At 44.2% G+C, this 20,667-nt stretch overlaps 1 protein-coding gene across 1 annotated transcript; it reads left to right on the top strand.

The window, feature by feature from the left end:
- Window positions 1-1,119: 1,119 nt before the first annotated feature.
- RAN (RAN, member RAS oncogene family) lies at window positions 1,120-8,023 on the top strand. The gene is made up of 7 exons (XM_063143995.1): window positions 1,120-1,273; window positions 2,922-2,967; window positions 5,031-5,115; window positions 5,761-5,886; window positions 6,566-6,753; window positions 7,366-7,536; window positions 7,624-8,023. The coding sequence occupies exons 2-7, from the start codon at window positions 2,929-2,931 to the stop codon at window positions 7,666-7,668; spliced, it is 654 nt and encodes a 217-aa protein (XP_063000065.1). The 5' UTR covers window positions 1,120-1,273; window positions 2,922-2,928; the 3' UTR covers window positions 7,669-8,023.
- Window positions 8,024-20,667: the final 12,644 nt, after the last annotated feature.

A 20,667-nucleotide genomic window follows, 5' to 3' on the forward strand; every position in this document is an offset into this window, starting at 1 on the left:
CAGATGGTTTTAAAACAAAAAAAATGTTTTAAATTTTAAAATAACACCCACTGGGGTGGGCGCAATCAGGATTCGGATCATAGCAAAACATCTGGAGGGCATCAGACTGGGGACAGCTGGTCTAATAAGATGAAGAGTGATATATAAAATTAATGATAAATAATGTGGTCCGCAAGAGATGAAGATGCTGAAGAAAGGGCTGAGGCTGGTTTTGGGTCTGAGGAAAGGGCATCAAGTAAATAAATTGGTTAATTGCTTAATTGGTTGTACTTTTTTCTGTAAGGAAGCGGAAGAGGTGCTTGTGGGATTTATTGTTGTTGTTATTATTTTGTCTCAAATGCATTATCGATCTAAAAGGAGAGGCGGGTAAGAAATACATTTATTATTATTATTATTATTATTATTATTATTATTATTTATTATTATTATTATTGTTGTTATTATTATTATTATTGTATTGTGTCTCAAATGCATCCTTGGGCCCCAACCGTCCCAGACAAGAAGGAAACCCTCAACAATAATCAAATATCTGAGGCAGCCCACTACTGGGACTACAATTCCCATCATCCACAGCCATGTTGGCCACGATGGGACTTGCAGTCCAACGCATGATGGAGGGCACCAGGTTGGGGAAGGCGAGTTTGTGAGGGAAAAGGGGGGGGAGAAAGGAAAACGAACAAATTTTCCCGCCAATTTCCCCCCTCCCTCCCTCCCTCCCTTTGAGGCGCTCTCCACGCGCTCCCCTGCGCCGCCGCAGCACCAAAAAAAAAAAAATTGGGCGCGCGCGCGCGCCGTGATTCAACCCTTTCAGCTCAGCAGCCGCTTGAAACGGCCGCGGGTGCACGTTCGCCGCGTGCGTGCCTTCGTGCGCACGCGCTCGAAGACAGGCGTGTGGGCGGGGCGAAGCGAGCTCCTTTTCCCCGCCGCCCAAGCTCTCCCATTCCCCCAAGCGAGGCTTTTCTCTCTCGTCACGTGACGAACCCCCGCCCCGCCCTCCGCGTCTGCGTCGTCGCTCTGCCCATTCGCGCGGCTGCGTCGCGTGCGCGCGCACGTCGTCCGTCCGTCCGCCCGCCTCTCCCTCCCTCCCTCCCTTTCCCCTTCTTTTACGCCTATTTGAACCACCGCGCTTCCGCCATCTTCCTCAGCCCAGCCGCCCGCCCAGTTCTCTGAGAGGGAAAGAGGAGGGAAGGCGAGGAAAAAAAGAAGGAGAAGAACGAACGAGGAGGGGGTGGAAATATTAAAAATAAAAAGAGCGGAGAGACGCATCGTCCAGGTAACCCGGGGGGGGGGTTACCTGAGGGGGGGCATAAACACACAAAAGGTGGCGGGAAGGGAAGGCCCCGGCGCTCGCTAGGCCCCTCATGGGCCCGGGAGACGGAGGGAGGGAGGGAGACGGAGGGAGGCAGGCAGCCCCTCTCGCTTCCCCTCAGGCTGGGGGTGGAAAGCGGCCCCGGGGCGGGGGAGGGGGTCGCCACCACCACCACCACCACGGGAGAGGCCTTGATCACCTCAAGGCGCCGAACCGCGGGGAGGAAAAGCCGCCCCCCCCTCCGAGGGTTCCCTCCCGCCCTCCACGCGCGCCCTGCTTCGGAACGGCGGTTGCGGGGCGGCCGTTAGCCCAGCCGCCTCTGGGCCTCGCGGGGGCTGAATCACGAGGCCGTGAGGGGCTTGGTGGGGGCGGGTGGGGGGAGAGGAGAGGAAGGGGGGACACAGTGAGAAGGGGGCGCCTCCTCTTCCCGCCCCGTTGGGCCTCGCTCAGAGGGTATGTATTATTATTATTATTATTATTATTATTATTATTATTATTATTAATTTATATAGCACCATCAGTGTACATGGTGCTGTACAGAGTAAAACAGTCAATGTAGATATGGGGAGGGGGGGAGAGAAAGAGGAAAAAAAACGGGGGGGGTAACATTTAAGAGCTCACATTTAGGAGCTGCTTCTTCTTCCCTGGGCCCCCTTTTATTATTATTATTATTATTTATTTATATAGCACCATCAATGTACATGGTGCTGTACAGAGTAAAACAGTCAATGTAGATATGGGGAGGGGGGGAGAGAAAGAGGAAAAAAAACGGGGGGGGGTAACATTTAAGAGCTCGCATTTAGGAGCTGCTTCTTCTTCCCTGGGCCCCCTTTTATTATTATTATTTATTTATATAGCACCATCAATGTACATGGTGCTGTACATAGTAAAACGGTCAATGTAGATATGGGGAGGGGGGGAGAGAAAGAGGAAAAAAAACGGGGGGGGTAACATTTAAGAGCTCGCATTTAGGAGCTGCTTCTTCTTCCCTGGGCCCCCTTTTATTATTATTATTTATTTATATAGCACCATCAATGTACATGGTGCTGTACAGAGTAAAACGGTCAATGTAGATATGGGGAGGGGGGGAGAGAAAGAGGAAAAAAACGGGGGGGGTAACATTTAAGAGCTCACATTTAGGAGCTGCTTCTTCTTCCCTGGGCCCCCTTTTATTATTATTATTTATTTATATAGCACCATCAATGTACATGGTGCTGTACAGAGTAAAACGGTCAATGTAGATATGGGGAGGGGGGGAGAGAAAGAGGGAAAAAAACGGGGGGGTAACATTTAAGAGCTCACATTTAGGAGCTGCTTCTTCTTCCCTGGGCCCCTTTTAACCTCCTCCATAAATATATATATGGCGTTGCTTTTTCCTCTGGGTTCCTAAAAGGCTGCTTTGTATGTATGTATGTATTGGGGGTGCGGGGGGGGGACGAGGGACATTGGGATGCGAGAGTGGAGGGGGGGCGAAGGAGGAATCGGCCGCCATTTACTGCTTCCTTCCTGACCCGGATGAAGAGCCAGCCACGCGTTGGGCCCGATGAGTAGGAACTTCTTCTCCGCAGTCACGCCTCTCTTTCTCTCGCTTTCTCCTCCTCCTCCTCCTCAGACGCAGCATGGCCGCCCCACAAGGAGAACCCCAAGTACAGTTTAAGGTAAGGAGCACTAGGAGGAGACCCGCCCTCAGCACGTTTATTCCCCCCCCTTTCCACTCCCCCCCAAAAACTTTTATCTTTCTTTAAAAAAAAGAAGAGTAAAGTAGGCCTTACTGTGTGCTGTCACTGAAGGAGGCTGGGATTCTTGGTGGGTTTTTTTGTTTTCTGAGTAGGCTGCAAATCCACAGGCTGCAAATCCACAGGAATGTAAGTTCGGGTTGCGAATTGTACAGCTCTCTGCTCCAGCCGTGTTTGTGAAGAAAGCCCTTTTCTTCCTGGGATTTAAAATACCTTGTAGGTCTGTTGAAGACATGTGGCTCAGTCCTCTCCGTGGTTACTTGGAAGAAAGGTCCACTGTTTGATAGTATTTAGGTTCCATATAAATGTGTGTAGGATTGTGGTCTTAAGACTTTGGCCTTCTTTGTTCCCTCACTTTTGGATAGGACATGATTTATCCAAAGGGAAGTGGCTTGGTACTTAACCTTTCTGTTAGGACTATGCATCTTACTTTTTATTTATTTATTTATTTTATTTATTTATTACATTTATATACCGCCCCACAGCCGAAGCTCTGTGGGCGGTTTACAACAATTAAAAATAGTAAACATTAAAAGTATACAAAGTTGTAAGCTAACTTGCTTACACTTTAGATTTCTAACTAGTGATGAAAAATTTTAACTAGTGATGGACAATTTTAATCAGTGAAGCTGAGAGGTGTGAGCTCCCACTTTTTTGTTCCGTTTCTCACGTAGTACTGTTGGGGAGTACTTATTTCAAAGATATTTGTACCCACCATTCAGGGCTGCGCTATTCTGACAAGGTAGCTTACAATATTTAAATAAAACGTGAACCTACAAATTAAAATTACACAAACACACGCAACAACAGCTGATGATTTTAAGAACCAAATGGAGACTAGAATAAATGTATTTTCAGGTTTTTTAAAAAAAAAACCAGAAGTGATTTTGAAAAATAGAAGGGTAATGCAAGGTGGTTTGTTCTTACAATGAGGTAACTGCATTAAATTACAGGTTGCGCTGCATTTCTGTCAATACAGTAAAATGTACCTGTATTGATATTTTATTAATGTGCAAATTCATTTAAAGTTGTGCCACTTCCTTTTAATTTCACATGAGGAAGTTGGTGTGAGCTTCCTGTCTCAATTAACACTTGTAAGCTTTAACAACTGAGATGTAAGTTCTCAGATAAAGCAAAACTAACAGTGGGCTGAAATACGAGACTAATACTTTCTTTGCTTGCCTTTTGGATATATTTTTTGAGATTTGCCAATAATCAAGTTTATCAAACATGTTGTAGAACAATTCGTACTGATCACTACAGCTTTACAACTTGGACAGGAGGGCAGGGAATAAGTGTTAAGCTGCAAAAAGTGTTATTTTCAGGTTTGCTGAAAATGAGATGCTTTTATAAAAAATGTAATTTTTATTCATATATTGGCTCAGCTGAATATAACTGGCCTATGTATTGTACATGCACCAGGCTGAATGTAATCCATGCACTATTTCCTCTGAATTAAATAATTAAAAATCAGAATCTGATCAGGGCATTCCCCCCCCCCCCCCCAAAAAAAAACTACATCTGGAACAACTTTTGAAGAAATGCATGTATGTTTCAGGTGAAATGCCATACCTCCCCCACCATCCCCCTGGCAAAGTACAAAACAGGAAACTCTTGTTAACTTGTTTGATTTTTCTCCCATCTTGATGGGCAGGCAGGCTATACATTTTTGATGTGGTAGAATTGGCTTTGGATGCAGCTGTCTCTCACTTGATATGAAGTAGTCCTGTAGTTTCTAGTGGGATGTTGGGGATTGCTCCAGCTGCGATCCATCCATGAAGTAAAGAGTACATTAAACTAAAAGTTACTGATTTAAGGTCACCCAATGAAATTCCTGATTGAGTGTGGATTTGAATCTGTTTTCCCCAGGCTTGTTCAAACACTGTAAGCACACTGGTTGGAGAAGTACTTGCATTGGTCTGTTGGATTGGTAGAAAATGACCTTAGCTACAAAATAACAATTTCTGAAACTTGTCTTTCAACAGCTTGTTTTGGTTGGTGATGGTGGTACTGGTAAAACAACATTTGTAAAACGCCATTTGACTGGCGAATTTGAGAAGAAGTATGTAGGTATGTTGAATGGTTCCCAATATTTTATTATGTTTAAGGAAGTGTGTATTCATGATATATAAAATAAAAATGGCATAGGAATTTTATAATCACATTGAAAAACATTATTAAAAACAATTCCAAGTGCAATAGCAATACAAAACAATACAAGTGAATTAAGATGGTGCAGCAGCTGATTAATTGAAATATATTACAACCCAGAGAAAGCCTAAGTGAATGAGCGTGTTTTCAGGAAATGTATCACATTTTCTGTCTCCTAAACTGCATGGAGGGAGGGGTTTATTAGAGTTTTGATTCTTGTATGACTCAATGCTTTAAACTAAGGGAGCAATTGAATATATAATAGGTCTTTTTTCATCTCCTAGTTGTTCAAGGAGTAGTTGTAAAGTGAGGGCCAAACTGCAAGAAAAAAATAGAGTTGGGCCTTTTAAGAGGCACACACTACAAGTATCTTAGTCTTTCATAGATATGATGCAAAACAGCCTAATGTATGGGCAAGTTGTTTATCAAAAAGAGTACTTTTAAAATAAAGTTTGGACACATTCATTGTTACTGTTATTCCGGTTGAAATAGGCTTGGCCTGCAGGTTGTGTGTTTATAAACTTTTACATGCAATGTACCAACTGAGCTTTTATGTAATTGCAGCTACTCTGGGTGTTGAAGTCCATCCTTTGGTGTTCCATACTAACAGAGGTCCTATTAAATTTAATGTATGGGACACAGCTGGGCAGGAGAAGTTTGGAGGTCTGCGAGATGGCTACTATATACAAGGTAAGCCTCCACACCTATTTTGGCTGATTAACTGCAAAAAGCAATATAAATATTGTAAATAAATATGCTGATTTCCTGGGGTCTGAGTCCTCAGTATCAATCAATCAATGTATCTTTATTGGCATAAAACAACCGCAAACAATACATAACGTCATGACATCTTCAAGACAAACTAGTACTCTTACTTTGTGCAATTCAGCCAGCTAGTATAGTAGACAGTGCTAATCTCCCTGCTGACTATTCCACCATGCCTCTGGGCGTAGCTCCCGGTCTTTGATAGATCATTACATAATGGGCAAATAGTGCAACAGAGTCCTCAGTAATTTAATTGCTTGAACCTCTAGTTTTTAATGAGGTGTAGGATGTGTTTGGTCTGAAGGACATTTGCCAAGAGCATACGCTAGGTCTGCATCAGTATGTTGGATTGCACTGTCTGTAGCTGCATGATGCTGTAAATTCAGGTTTCTTGAGCAAAGGCGTATTGCTGCCTGTAAAAGCCCTATATTTTGAAACTTCAAAGCTGTGTGTGCTTTCATCTAAGCGCAGCTGTACTAGTGTTCTTAAGGTAACGGACCAAGGATTGGTGCATCTGTTTTACAATGTTAGAACTTGAATATTGACAGTTGTTTGTTGGATGTGTTCTATTGCTATTAATACCACAAATTGTTTTAACTTCTAGCTCAGTGTGCCATCATAATGTTCGATGTAACATCAAGAGTTACATACAAGAACGTACCCAACTGGCATAGAGATCTGGTACGGGTGTGCGAGAACATCCCCATAGTTCTGTGTGGCAACAAAGTGGATATCAAGGATAGGAAAGTCAAAGCAAAGTCTATTGTCTTTCACCGGAAGAAGAATCTGCAGGTAATTCCTTTAGTGGGAGAACATATTTAAAACAGGAAGACTAACTGGAAAGTATTTATTGGCTATTTGGGAAGAATTAAATATACCTCTAATTCTGGATTCTAATTCCAGATTGCATCATACCATATCTACTTCTAGTAGAAAATTCTCTGTCCTATGGATAGAAATCTCATCTGTGTATTGGGTTCCAATAAGTCAAATGGAAGGAAAGTAGTGGTAAATCAAATTTAACTGGATTGGTAATGTTTTCCAAAGTAACTTTTCTAGTCTGAATGGTTTACACCCAAAGTTTTCTTGACAATAAAAGTAGGTATATGCATCAAGGATGTCTCTGTTAACAGACAGCTCAATGATTACATGCATGCATGTTATCAGAGACAATATGTACTGCATGAGTACAGATACTAGCTTTCAAAAGGTAATGAACAGTTTGACATATCTATGCAAAGCTCACACATACACAAGATAAGGGCAGCAATATTCACCATGTGATTAACGGGTGATGGCACAGCTACCCACCCTGGAAGTGCCACAATACTCTTTGTTTCTGCTGCAGCAGACGAACACAAATCTCTCCGGAGTGTTTCTAAATGTGCTGTCTTTTTTCTTTAGTACTACGATATTTCAGCCAAGAGTAACTACAACTTTGAGAAGCCCTTCCTGTGGCTGGCAAGGAAACTAATTGGAGATCCCAACCTGGAATTCGTTGCCATGCCTGCTCTTGCACCCCCAGAGGTTGTTATGGATCCAGCACTGGCAGCACAGTATGAGCAAGATTTACAGGTAACTGTGCTCATAATGTACCTGACGTAGCTACCTGCATCTTGCCATAGACTTCTGGTCTTACTAAGCTTTCTTTTCCTTTTCCAGATTGCTCAGACCACTGCACTGCCAGATGAAGATGATGACCTGTGAGGGAGTGAAGCTGGAGCCCAGCGTCAGAAGTCTAGTTTTATAGGCAACTGTCCTGTGATGTCAGTGGTGCAGCGTGTTTGCCACTTTATTATTCTAGCTGAGCAGAACATGTGCTTTAATCTTTGGGATGCTGAAAGAGAGAATGGGCTTTGGAGTGAATGTGGCAGTTAAAAAAAACACCCTTCATTTTGGACGTGCATATTTAGCTGTTTTGGACTGCAATTTACGCCCCATTTGAGTTACAAATTTGACTGCTGCAGTTGCATCACAGTATTCAGTGGTAAATCTTGTTTGTTACTGTCATTCCCATTCCTTTTTGTTTAGATCATAATAAAGTTGTATTTCAAATATCCAAGCAAGTGACTCTTCATGAATTTAAGATCGGTTACTGGAGACTTCAAAGCCTCTTCTGAGCTGAGTCATGGAGCAAAAAATCCCCTTTTACCCTTAACCAGCAAAGATATCTGACTAATAGCCAGCTATATTCACATTGGAAGAGCTGCAGTCCTTGAGTTTAAGCCAGGTGTCATATATTGAGGTTGGATTCTCTGGCATAAGTTCATTGTTCTCCTTCCATCAAATTAACAGAAAGAAAATGGCTTGGGATCAAATACGTGGTGTTTTCTATATGCTAAAATTCCTAGTTCACTCTTCATTTTAATAGATGGGGGTCAAACAAGATGTGATACCTCTCCAACAGTAGCTGTTTCGAGGGAGGCAATTTTCTTTCGACTCCTGCTGTGGCTATTAGTCCCAAAAGGCTCCCATAGCAACCAGGAGCTGCTGCTGAATCTCAGCAAAAATCACCACCACCTTGCAGTGGATGTTAACCTTTTTTCTTTACAAGATGAGTGGCGCGTTGGCCCCACGTTGAACCAATATTCAAAACTTTAGTACGGGAACTTAAATTTAGCTTTCATGTTTTGGCAACAAAACGATCTATAACTCAACTGTGTTAGAATCCCATAGTTTGATGGAGATTTTGACTAGATGCTGGCTCAATTTAATCAACTTCCCTGAAATAGTAAAAGATAAAGGAAAGCCAGTTAACGTTAGTGTTCTCTTATATGGTATAGCCGTATTTATGCATTAAGCCATCAAGTGTTCCTAGGATGTTACTTATTTCAGCATGTTCAATATACTCTCTGGGACCTTCTATTTTGTAGTTTCGTAGCCCAACAATTGGTTATATCTACTCAGACTTTCCCACAACTTTTTCATTGTAATGGCACCAGGATTTTAGTGCTATAACTTCAACTGTGCTTGTTGGCAAAACCCTTCCAAACCGGCAGAAGCACGTTCTGCATAGTAACACATAACCTTTCGTATGCTGCTAGTGGTTAAGGTTCGATCACAAGCCCAAATCCTAGCCACTTGTAAAATGGAAGTGAGGTCTATTGAAATTGAATTAGACAAGGTCATTATTAAATGACTGGAAATGAGATGAATCAAGAAAGCTGCTGTATTGCAGTGTGTGATTGTCTGTAGCCCTTGATGAGTTTGTCTACTTTAAAAATATACTGGAAAAGTATTATTTGGAACGTAATGGCACAGCTTTGGGAGAGACTGCAAGTATTAGAAGTGGACATATAAACAATTGCTCTGATGATTTTGATCTTCAGCAGCCCCCTGTGGCACCTGAACGATTAACACATTTATTATGGAACAAGTGTTGGACTAGAGGCCATATCATCAGATGCATGGAGGGTTATCTTCAGTTGCTGTTGAAAGGGGAAAACGCATACTAGGGGCATTAAAAAGTTCCTTTATTGGAGAGCGGCAAGCAGTAGTGTGTCTTGAGATTGGAAAATATTCTTACTGGTTTCTGCTTTTGTTTTGTTTGTTTCGTTTTTTACTTTAGTTGTGTTAAAGGGAATATGGTACCTAGCCACTTTTAACCTATTTGGAGATCTAGCTTCCATAGTGTTAAAATGCCCTTGCTCAAAGTTGTGGTCCCTCTGAGGCAGGCTTTTCTAACCCAGCACCAGTGAAGGCCGGTGGCTTCGGTTTCGATGGGGCTGTGAATCCATTCTGGGTTTCAGTCAGAAACAGCGAGAACTGGAGCTGCCAGCTACCACGGCCCAACCCCCTCCAGCTGTGTGGGGCTACAGCTTGTATAACCCCAGCAAGCGTGGTTATTGGCAACAATGGGATGTAGTCCAATACATCTGGGTTGGGAAAGGCTGTATTGAGTTAATTTACCCCATTGATTAAGCTGTTGTTCAACTGGCCTGATTCACCAATCCCATCAACATCAACCACTACCTTAACTCAGAAGGCTGAGAAGGAAATGTCGAGGGCACACAAGCTAAACCCCCTGCCTTGTGGTTTCAAAAACAGGCCTTGCAATTTTGATTTTATCCTAATTCATTCTTCCCTTTTAGTATTAATCATTACATGGGCAAAGCAGGATCTTTACCTGTCAGAGTAAGTCCAGGGACAAATTTGTATGTGTCTAGAAAACCAATGTCAAACACATGAACCCAAACACCTATGCCTCCAAGTTGGCCTCTGCCAATTTCTTGGCCACTGTTCCATCTCCAGCAAAAGGTAGCCATCATCCTGAAGAAAGGTGTGATGGTGCAGGGGTAAAGAAGAGTTGATATGAGGGGAAATAAGGAATGCCATCGCAGATGCTACACGGGGTCTGTGATACCTAAAAGGCTAACATTTTGTCATAAGCTTTTGTGGACTGCTGTCTTCAGATCCATGGAGTAGAGTTTCTGGTTTTTATTCAGTATATATGTAACTCCCATCATACTCCAGGCATCTGATGGAATGGGCTCTAGTCCATGAAAGTTGATGCCAGAATAAATTTGTTAAGCCTTTCGGGTGCCACACAACTCTTCAGCGTTTTTGCTGCAATGGACTAACATGGCGATTCACTGGAAATTATCTCAGATACTATTCTCTAGGGCTGTGCTTCGCTTTGGTTCTTAGAACGGATAGCGAAGCGGCCTGATTCGCCTCCGACAAAGGCAGAGATGGATCAGGTTGGAGCTGTGGATTGAGACGAAGCGAATCAAGACAAAGCAGATCCTTCGCCTCGATCCGGAGCTCCGAAAAAAAGGTAAGTGTGGCAGGCAGTCTATGTGGCGATGTCGGCAGAGCCAGGTAAGTGGGGAGGGGGGCTTACCTGCCTGCGGTGCGGTGCGGCGGCGTCTTCAACTGAGGCCTCGGCCTCAGTTGAAGTCGCTGCCGGACCGCAACGCAGGCAGGTAAGTGGTGAGGGCGGAGGGGGGCCTTACCTGGCGCCACCGCCGCGGAGTTCCGATTTGGATCTGGTGCCCCACAGCGGATCGGAGCATAGTTGAAGCGGGGCAGAGCGGACCTTATCCAGAAGTTGTGGATCGGGATCTAGAGCTGATCAGGGGTCCGTGCACAGCCCTGCTACTCTCATGCTTCCATTTCTGTCCTGCTGCCTGTATTTCTAGCATTGCTCCTGTGCTTCATAGCGTCTCCCCTAAATGCACAGTTGGTAAGGAATTAACCTGCTGAATTAAATAGTCCATCTACTCTTTGAGCTGCCCTGTGGTGGAACAGACTCTCCTGACCACCAACAAAGACCTTTTCTGCTTGTGCTGTGGGGACATCGCATTGTTAGTTGATGGTAGCCTGGTTGCCTTACAGGTAGGATGAGTGTCAATAGCTACTATTGATTCCGTTCTTCCACTTCGGGTGTAGAGAAGGCCTGTTAACCTGGCCAAAGAGAGATCTGGCCAAGTTCAATACAGGCAAGTGAAGTCAGGCCGTCTAGTCTTGAGTGGGTTGAATAGGTAATACCTCTTTTTCAGATATGGCCTCCTCCGCATGTAAGAAAAGCATGCATGGAAGTCATGAGCTGCTCATGCATGGATCTGCCACCTGATTGGGTGTCTCAATTCGATGGCGTAATGTCTTCCATTCTTTACGCCAGCATTCTCTGAGCTGATGCCCTTACAAGGTGATGGGACTACAACTCCCATCACCTTGTAAATGTTTGGGGTTCTAGTCCTAACACATCCCGAGGGCACCAGCTTGAAGGTTACTTTATTCATTTCCTTAGACAGGGCAGATGTGTCTGAAATGCCACGATAGATCAGGGGAACACGTTTTTGAAGTGACCTTGGCATTGAAAAAGGCACACACCCCTGCCAGCGTAAAAAATAAAAATACTAAATTAGTTCCTTCTCATCAGTTTACATCAAATTATTTTACTTTATATGTGGAGGCATTTGAAATGGTCTCCACCTGGAGCAGTTCATTTATCACTTTATTTTCCTGTATGTGTACATTAGATCTTTGTCATGCTTAATGAAAGAGAGATGTGGGTTTTAACACATGGGAGGAAGTCCAATATAAAATTAAAACTTAACTTTCAAAAGGCAACAGAATGCTCAGTGTGTGAGCCAGCCAGTTATGCCTTTTCTTAGGGTACTCCATTCCACCCCCATACCCCATTTTACACTCCCCTGTCCCAACAGATGCTTTGCGTTCGATAGCCTCTGCACATGTTTGTTTCTCATTGCCCTGTCTTTTGTAAGTCTGTCTTGTATCTCAGACCACCTTTAATTTAGTGCTTTGCTGCTTGATTCTCAACCTCAAATCCCTCTCTCGTCTGCTCCCCATGCCCACCTCTCCCCGAAATTTCCCCAAGGTGTAGCGAGCAAGAAAATGCAGTTCAAGGATGCAAAACCTGTTCCAGCCATTTCAGAGCAACTTTCAGGTGCTGCATTCGAGGCAAAAGGCAAAAAGGGGATGAGGCCGAAACCTATTGCCACTACCAGCATATTTTTAGCTTAACGCTGTTGCTGCAAGTAACGAAGACCTTGGCATTTCAACCCTTTAGAATTGGAAAACACCAAATGATTCATAGTTGGGTTGGGAAGAGGCAGAATTTGGCTCCGGGTTGGAGATTTTGCATTCCTAAAGGAGTTGGTTACTGGGTCCTAGAAAATGGATTATGCCAACACCTCCCCATCGATTACAAAAAGTTTTGGGATTATTTTACTTTTTGCCTGATCGTGGGTGGGTGTCTCAGCCTCCCCCCATCCCAAATCCCAGAGGGAAATCATTTCTCTACCACTTCCCCTCTTTTAAGCTCTGTTCGGGTTCGATCCTTGAGCAATTCCTTCTGCCTTCCGTGACACCGTTGCTGGCATTTGAAGCGTAAACTTCCCCCTCGGGCTTTGGGTGTGCCGGTGGTGTACGCACCGCAGAAAACGGCAGATTTTGTCCTGACGCCAGTTTTCCGACTTGCAACGTAGCAGCGCTTCGCCTACCTGTCCTGGCATCCTTCCTGCCCCTGATGTGCTCCGCTGTGGCAACGACTCATTTCTGAGCAGAGGCTGCATCTGCCACAGGGCCGGGTGCATTCCAGAAAAGGGATTGCCTTTAGAAATCTCCCACAGTGCTGAGAGGCCCACATGGTGGCACTCGGCATCCATCCGTGCAAATGCTCTCGCTGGTTTTGATCGAATTCAGCTGAGCTTTCTTACTCTGTAGCCCGAGGTGGCTTATAAAAAACCCCGAGTCATCTCCTTTAACTTGTACCACTGAATACTATCTCTGACAAAGATCCCTTTTCCATACTATTTTCCCCACACCACGCACTCTGCAGGAAGTAGTATGTTTTATTCATAATACAGTGTTTTCATATGCCATTGTTTTAACAAGCCATTCAATAAATGCAGTGTAACCTGTCAAGGAGCACGACAGCCTTAATTAAATAACATAAAATGTCAATAATGTGCAACTTAACAGCAACACCGCTGCCTCTAAGCAGATTTTTGAGATTTCAGAGCTCTTTTGCAAGAAGTAAGGATGTAATCCTATATCCACTTAGCTGGGAGTAAAGTCCCACTGAACTCAAGAGGGCTTGCTTCTGAATAGACATGTACGGATTGCACTGTTCGTGGCCTGCAAGGGTTTACTATGGTGTTTTCTGGAGGGGAGCAAACACAGATTCTGTTTTAGGACTATTGCTACCTGTCTCTGTGCCTGTTTGCTTTCACCCCCTCTACTCTTTTCCTCATCTCACACTATTGCCCCGCTCGTGCTCTTCGCTCCTCTGATGCCATGTTTCTCGCCTGCCCAAGGGCCTCTACTTCCCTTGCTCGGCTTCGTCCATTTTCGTCTACTGCCCCTTACGCCTGGAACGCTCTTCCAGAACATTTGAGAACTACAAGTTCAACCACAGCTTTTAAAGCTCAACTAAAAACTTTTCTTTTTCCTAAAGCTTTTAAAACTTGATGTTGTGCAGACTTCTACTGTTACTTTCTACTGTTAGTTTTTCCCTACCCTGTGCCTGCTTACCCTACCCTGTACCTGTTTGCATTCTCTTCCCCTCCTTATTGTTTTACTATGATTTTATTAGATTGTAAGCCTATGCGGCAGGGTCTTGCTATTTACTGTTTTACTCTGTACAGCACCATGTACATTGATGGTGCTATATAAATAAATAAATAAATAATAATAATAATAATAATAATAATAATATACCTACATTCACCACGCTGGAATCTGTGTTAGATAATTGAGGGGTGTATAAATATTGATGGTAATAATAATATTAGTAATCCCACGCACTGCGCTAACCATAGAATCTAAATCTGAGATATTAAATATCAGCGATTCTAGCACAAAATGTTCCAACTGGTGAGAGGAGCTGCATGAAGACAACATTTTATAGGTGAAGAACGTAAGAGGCTGACATATAGGCACTCAGCACAGATTTTTATTTTTATTTACTTGCTGTTATTAAGCAGTTGGGAATTAAGCCAAAACGTTTATTTATTTACTTTTTTACTGTACTTTTAAACCAGACGATTGCTGAAGTTCTCTGGATGCTGTGCAATACATTAGAGACATAAAACAAAGAATAAATGCAGTGCAGGATAAAGCCAGCAGCAAAAAATAAAACCATTTGAGCGCAGAAAGCCAAATTAAAACCAGCCGTGGAATAAATTATAAAAAAGCACTGTCAAAGCAGTTCTTTGAATGCCCAGGAGAATAAAAAAGTATTCATCTGGCACCAGAAAGACCAAAGTCTTGTTGACTTGCTGGCCCCCTGACCAAAATAGTAAAACTGCTATCGGTCTTATAGATTTCTTGGGCAAAACAGCTTTGCCTTAAGATGTTGGCATGAGACAATTCTCCCTGGATGGGAGGCTGGGCCATGAATAGCCCTGCAGGGCACCTGGAATGTGAGATGCATCCAACCTGTTGCTTACAGAAACCGGGCTACTAAATGCCAGTCCTAAGAGCTTCTCAAATGCGGAATTGAGAATGGATCCTCCAGCCGTGCACAAGAAAAGGGGAGAAACGTCTCCGGATGTGGTGGACAACTTTATGGTGAAAAAGCCCAACGCGAAAAGCGTTGGGCTTTTTCACAATAAAGTTGTCCACCGCATTTGGAGACATTTTTCCTCTTTTCTTGTTCATCTTAGATGCTCACCTGCCTTGCACCTTTCCCCTAGATCCATCCCTTTATTACATTGCTAATGTGCCATAAAACTGGGCAGCTGATAAACAGTCCAAAAACTAAAATGCCATGTAACGGTTAAAAACAGGAAATGCAATGCAAATATTTAAAAGAATAAAAAGTAACGAAAAATACCGAACAGCACAGGAGTTGGTAAATCAGCCATAATAACCTAAAACTACTTTTGCAGGTGGACTGCTTAGGGGCTTCTTATATTAAGTGGTATATAAGTAGTATAAAATCATTAAATAAATACAACAATGGAACCAATGACCTAGGGAGGTGGTGGGCTCTCCCACACTAGAGGCCTTCAAGTTGCAGCTGGACAACCATCTATCTGGGATGCTTTAGGGTGGATTCCTGCACTGAGCAGGGGGTTGGACTCGATGGCCTTAGAGGCCCCTTCCAACTCTACTGTCCTATAAAATCAATGCTTGGCATTCATTCCCAGGAGGACAAATAAAGTCCACCCAGAGAGCTTAGGCTATTGGGTGGTATAAAAATGTAACAAATAAATAAAAGTCTACATTTGGAAGTAATTGACTCTGGCTGATGTGACTGTCACAGGATTGGTGTGTGTAGGGGATCCCAGTGGATGGGACTCTTTGTCTGGTGCCCATCATAAAAGCAGTTTGTTTGCTAGCGTAGAAGGATCTTCAACTTTATTTTAAAGTTCAGTTCCACTGCCAAATGGAAAGGGAATCCAGTGGTCCTGCCCGCTTGAGGGTTGGAGAGTTGATGACATCTTACAAAACCGTGCTCCATTTTAATTAGCAGCTGTTCCCCAATGGCGTTGGCTCCTTCCATTTGTTGCTAGCTTAGCATATATGAATAATGGAAGGGATGTTATTTCCCCTACCCTTGCCACCAAATAAGATCATTTTCTTGGAGGCACAGCGTGTTGTCTCAAATTAGCTTTGCTCCGGGATTCCCACGGGTATCGGCTTGGAGGCTGGAATTCTCACTCGCGTTCGGTGAGAGTGCAATGCCTAGAGAGCCAGCAGAAGCTTAAAAGATGGCACCACGCGTATGCTCAGTAATTCACATCGGGGCGCTCCATGCAAGTTTAATCTTCCAAATCTCAGTAGAGTGGGACAGAAGTGCTGAGAGGGTAGAGTTGCAAGAAAAGGGCTCTTGAAGCCTGTGCTGAGTACAACAAAATGAGAAAATAAACCCAGCTTCCGACTCAAACAAATTATATAGATTAGCTGAATCGGCATACAATCGGAGAGGCAAGGGCTTTGTCCAGAGTGGCGTTGTGGATCCCTGCTCTGTTTTGTTCTTCTTTCTGAACCACCATGTTATCGTCTGGTCTGATTCTGTCTTGGGCTTGGTTCTAGTCCTCATCTCTTTAACTTTTTTTTTAAAAACAATTTCTATCATCGCTTGTGGCGCTGAAGAGGCAAGGCAGATTTCCATTTGCAACGTAAATGAAAAGTGACTTGCCTCTTCAGCATATTGTGGAAATAGGTGAGGCTGCATTCCTAAGCAGCAGCTTTACTAGGGAGTAACATCCATTGGATTCATTAGGACTTCTTAGTAAAAACAGTGACAGGATTACGCTGTTGGTGTCATATCAGTAGGCTGTTGGTGCCATATCAGTACAGAAAGATATTTAGGGGGGAATCTAAGGTGTGTGTGTGTGGGGGGGGAAGAAGCTCAAAACCCAATGAAGGCTGAGCATGCCCATTGTTGGAAGGAAAGGGCAAAAGGAAAATTCCTGGAGGAGAAGGTTATCAATGGCTACGTGCTACCTCCAGCGTCAGAGGCAGTATGCCTATGTACACCAGTTGCTGGGGAATATGGGTGGGAAGGTGCTGTTGAACCCATGTCTTCTTGTGGATTTTGCATGGGCAGACAGTTCACCACTGTGTGAACAGAATGCTGGACTAGATGGGCCTCTGGTCTGATCCTGCAGGGCTCTTCTTAGGTTCATAGCTTCTCAAAAGTGGACAGGGGTGGTGGTAATGCAATGGAATATCCTGAAAGAGGCTGCATGTGTAGCTGGATGGATCCCTTTGACACTACAATATTTTGCTACTGCTCCCACTTGTCCCTGGCTAATAGTAATCTCCAAACTGATCTGAGATTGCCCCACTCTCCTCCTCCTCCTCCTCCTCTTCTTCTTCTTCTTCTTCTTCTTCTTCTTGATTTAATATTATTATGTATTTCTTATTATGCATTTCTTATTATGTATTTCTTATTTCTCTTGATTGCTTCTTCTTCTTCTTGACCATCATGTGGTCTTAAAAAAACAAAACAAAAAAAATAATGAAACAGAACTTGGACATTGCTCGACTGAATTTCATTCTTTTCCTTGAGATCTGTGCCACAACGCCAAAGCATTCGAGATTTATAGATGGAGAGATAAATGGCAGCAGTAAACTATTTTAAAACTCTGTAAAATGGGTTCCTCGCAAGCTAGCCAACATTTAGAAGAGAAGGCAGGAGTAGTCAGGTAAGGGGATGTTTTATCGGTGCTTGCAATACTGGCTTATGATGATAATTAAAACTTTACGGTGCCGTTCCGTGGAAAGGCGGAATGATGCGGTGGAGGTGGGGAGGCAAGGGAGGGGGTGATAGGAGGAATCACTTAGCGGAGCACAGGTGGAAGTCCTGCTACGGAGGCCTGAGGAATTGGATGGGTGTGAATTTGTGCTATTGGGTTTATCACAGGGGTAAGCAATCTGCGTCCCTCCAGATTATGTGGGACTCCAATTCCCATCAGCTCTAGCTGGCAGTGCCAGTGGTGGGGATGATGGGAATTGCAGTCTAATACCATCTGGAGGAGCAGAGCTTTTATTCCCTTTACAGCAGGGATGTATAAGCTTGGGGGGTGGTGGTCCTGAGTTGGCCACGCCCCTTCCCTGGCCACGCCCCTTCCTCCCCCAAGCATCAATTGTTTGGGAGTTTCCTGGCTTTGGAGCAGTTTTTCCTCCCATTCTAAAAGCTTGAAATGCTTCTCCTAAGGCATAGTTCCTGGCAGTAAGAGTGTTAAGCCAAAATAGGCCAGCATTTTGGGCTCACCTTCAGCCCCCTCCTCGAATGCCCCCGGCCCTTGGGATGGATGAAATAATCATAATAATAATAATAATAATGATAATAAATATAATAATAATAATAACAATAATGATAATGAACACTTTACTTTTCATCAAACCCAGGTGAGGCAGTGGCTGTTCTGAACCAGTGCCTGGGCACGGTAATGGACTGGATGAGGGCTAACAAACTGAAACTCAGTCCAGACAAGACGGAGGTACTGTTAGCGGGTGGTTCATCTGTCCGGCGAGGTGATGTTTGCCCTGTCCTGGACGGGGTTGCACTCCCCCTAAAGGATCGGGTCCGTAGTTTGGGGGTGCTCTTGGATCCAGAACTGTCACTTGAGGCACAGGTGAACTCAGTGGCAAAGAGCACCTTTTATCAGCTTAGGCTCATATACCAACTGCGTCCTTATCTGGACAGAGATAGTCTAGCTACAGTTATCCATGCTCTGATAACCTCTCGTTTGGATTACTGCAATGCGTTATACATGGGGCTGCCTTTGAAAACGGTCCGGAAACTTCAACTGGTACAAAACAGGGCAGCCCGTTTACTAACAGGGACTGGCCGACGAGACCACATTATGCCAGTCCTTTTCCAGCTTCATTGGCTGCCAGTCCAGGTCCGGGCCCGATTCAAAATGCTGGTATTAACATTTAAAGCCCTAAACGGCTTGGGGCCAGGTTATCTGAAGGAACGCCTCCTCCCATATGTACCTGCCCGGACCCTTAGGTCATCCTCAGGGGTCCTTCTCCACAAGCCCCTGCCAAAGGAAGTGAGGCAGGTGGCTACCAGGAGGAGGGCCTTCTCTGCTGTGGCACCCCGGCTGTGGAATGAGCTCCCTAAGGAGGTTCGCTTGGCACCTACATTATATGCTTTTAGACGCCAGGTGAAGACCTTTTTATTCTCCCAGCATTTTAACAGTCAATAAATAAATAAATAAATAAATAAATAAATAATAACCTGTGAAGACAGCAAGAATATTCTCTTTCTCAAGCAATGCACCAAGGAATGGGGCAGTGCGTATTGAAAAGGGTTCAACGCGTCCCGTGCCAAATCGCTTTCTGCTTTTCCACAACCAATTTGCTTCCCTGCGAAAGAGCAGCTGGTCTTCTGCTTCCTTTGCAAAGATGGCGAGGCTTTCGGAGAAAGAAATGTGGGGGTGCGTAAACTGCCTAGATAACAAATAATAATAAAGAGGTACTGCAAAGGGAATGAAAGCGATCTCTCCTTAAACTTCAAGAGGAAAAAAAAAAACCATGGGTGGGCCTCACAAGCAAGTTAATGACATGATTTTCTACAATGTTAACACAGCTGGACTGATAAAGGTTAGCAAGCCACCGTGGTTCCCCCCCCCCCCACTCCCAACTCTCTTTTATTTTAAATCCAACTTTTGTCACAATGTTTATGCCTAACACCGTGAGAGCGGTAGGAAGCCACAGAGCTGGCTTAGAGTTCAAAAAAACGCATACTCGAGGCTGCACTCCCCTGGGGCATGGGGCGAACAAACCGTGCAGCAGGTTCCATAACAGACAGTAAACAAATGGGTGTGGTTGCACTGCGTGGAAGAGGATAAAAGGCATGGGGTCCGACTTCCAGGCATGCTTTCAAAAGAGGATTGGGAAGATGGAGAGGTGGGTTGACCAGATGCAAAGGTCCTGCACTGTTCATAGTTTTTACCTATGCTTGGTTCTTCTTCCAGGAGCTGTCCCCCCCCCAAAAAAATGTCCACACACTGCAATTGGGTTTTTTCAAAAGTTCCATTGGTACTGATGGAGGCTTTTGGACCATCGTAATGCAGCATGAGTGGAGGAACAGGGGAACTTTATTACCTCTTATCAGTGTTTGGGGATATATCAAGGAAGGTGACAGGCTGGATAGGGATTTCCTGCACTCTGCTTTGGACTTAGAATCATAGAATAATGGAGTTGGAAGGGGCCTATAAGGTCATCAAGACCAACCCCCTGCTTAATACAAGAATCCACCTTAAAGCATCCCTGACAGATGGCTGTCCAGCTGCATCTTGAAGGCCTCTAGCATAGAATCATAGAATCATAGAATAGCAGAGTTGGAAGGGGCCTACAAGGCCATCGAGTCCAACCCCCTGCTCAATGCAGGAATCCACCCTAAAGCATCCCTGACAGATGGTTGTCCAGCTGCCTCTTGAAGGCCTCGAGTGTGGGAGAGCCCACAGCCTCCCTAGGTAGCTGATTCCACCGTCGCACTGCTCTAACAGTCAGGAAGTTTTTCATGGGAAAGCCCATGATCTCTCTAGTTCATTGGTTCTATTGTCATACTGCTCTAACAGTCAGGACGTTTTTCCTGATGCCCAGCTGGAAAAAGTTCCCCATCCTGGCACTGTGGTGTAAATCCAATTGAATCCAGTGGAGCTGACATCCCTAAGTAAACATGCATAAGATTGTGCTATTAATTTTCTCCTTTCTCCTAGACACAATTATTTCTGCCGACAACTTTTTTTCTTCCCTTACGTTTTTTGG

This window comes from Elgaria multicarinata, chromosome 18, assembly GCF_023053635.1.
Source record: "Elgaria multicarinata webbii isolate HBS135686 ecotype San Diego chromosome 18, rElgMul1.1.pri, whole genome shotgun sequence".
In the NCBI taxonomy this organism is placed as follows: Eukaryota; Metazoa; Chordata; class Lepidosauria; order Squamata; family Anguidae; genus Elgaria; species Elgaria multicarinata.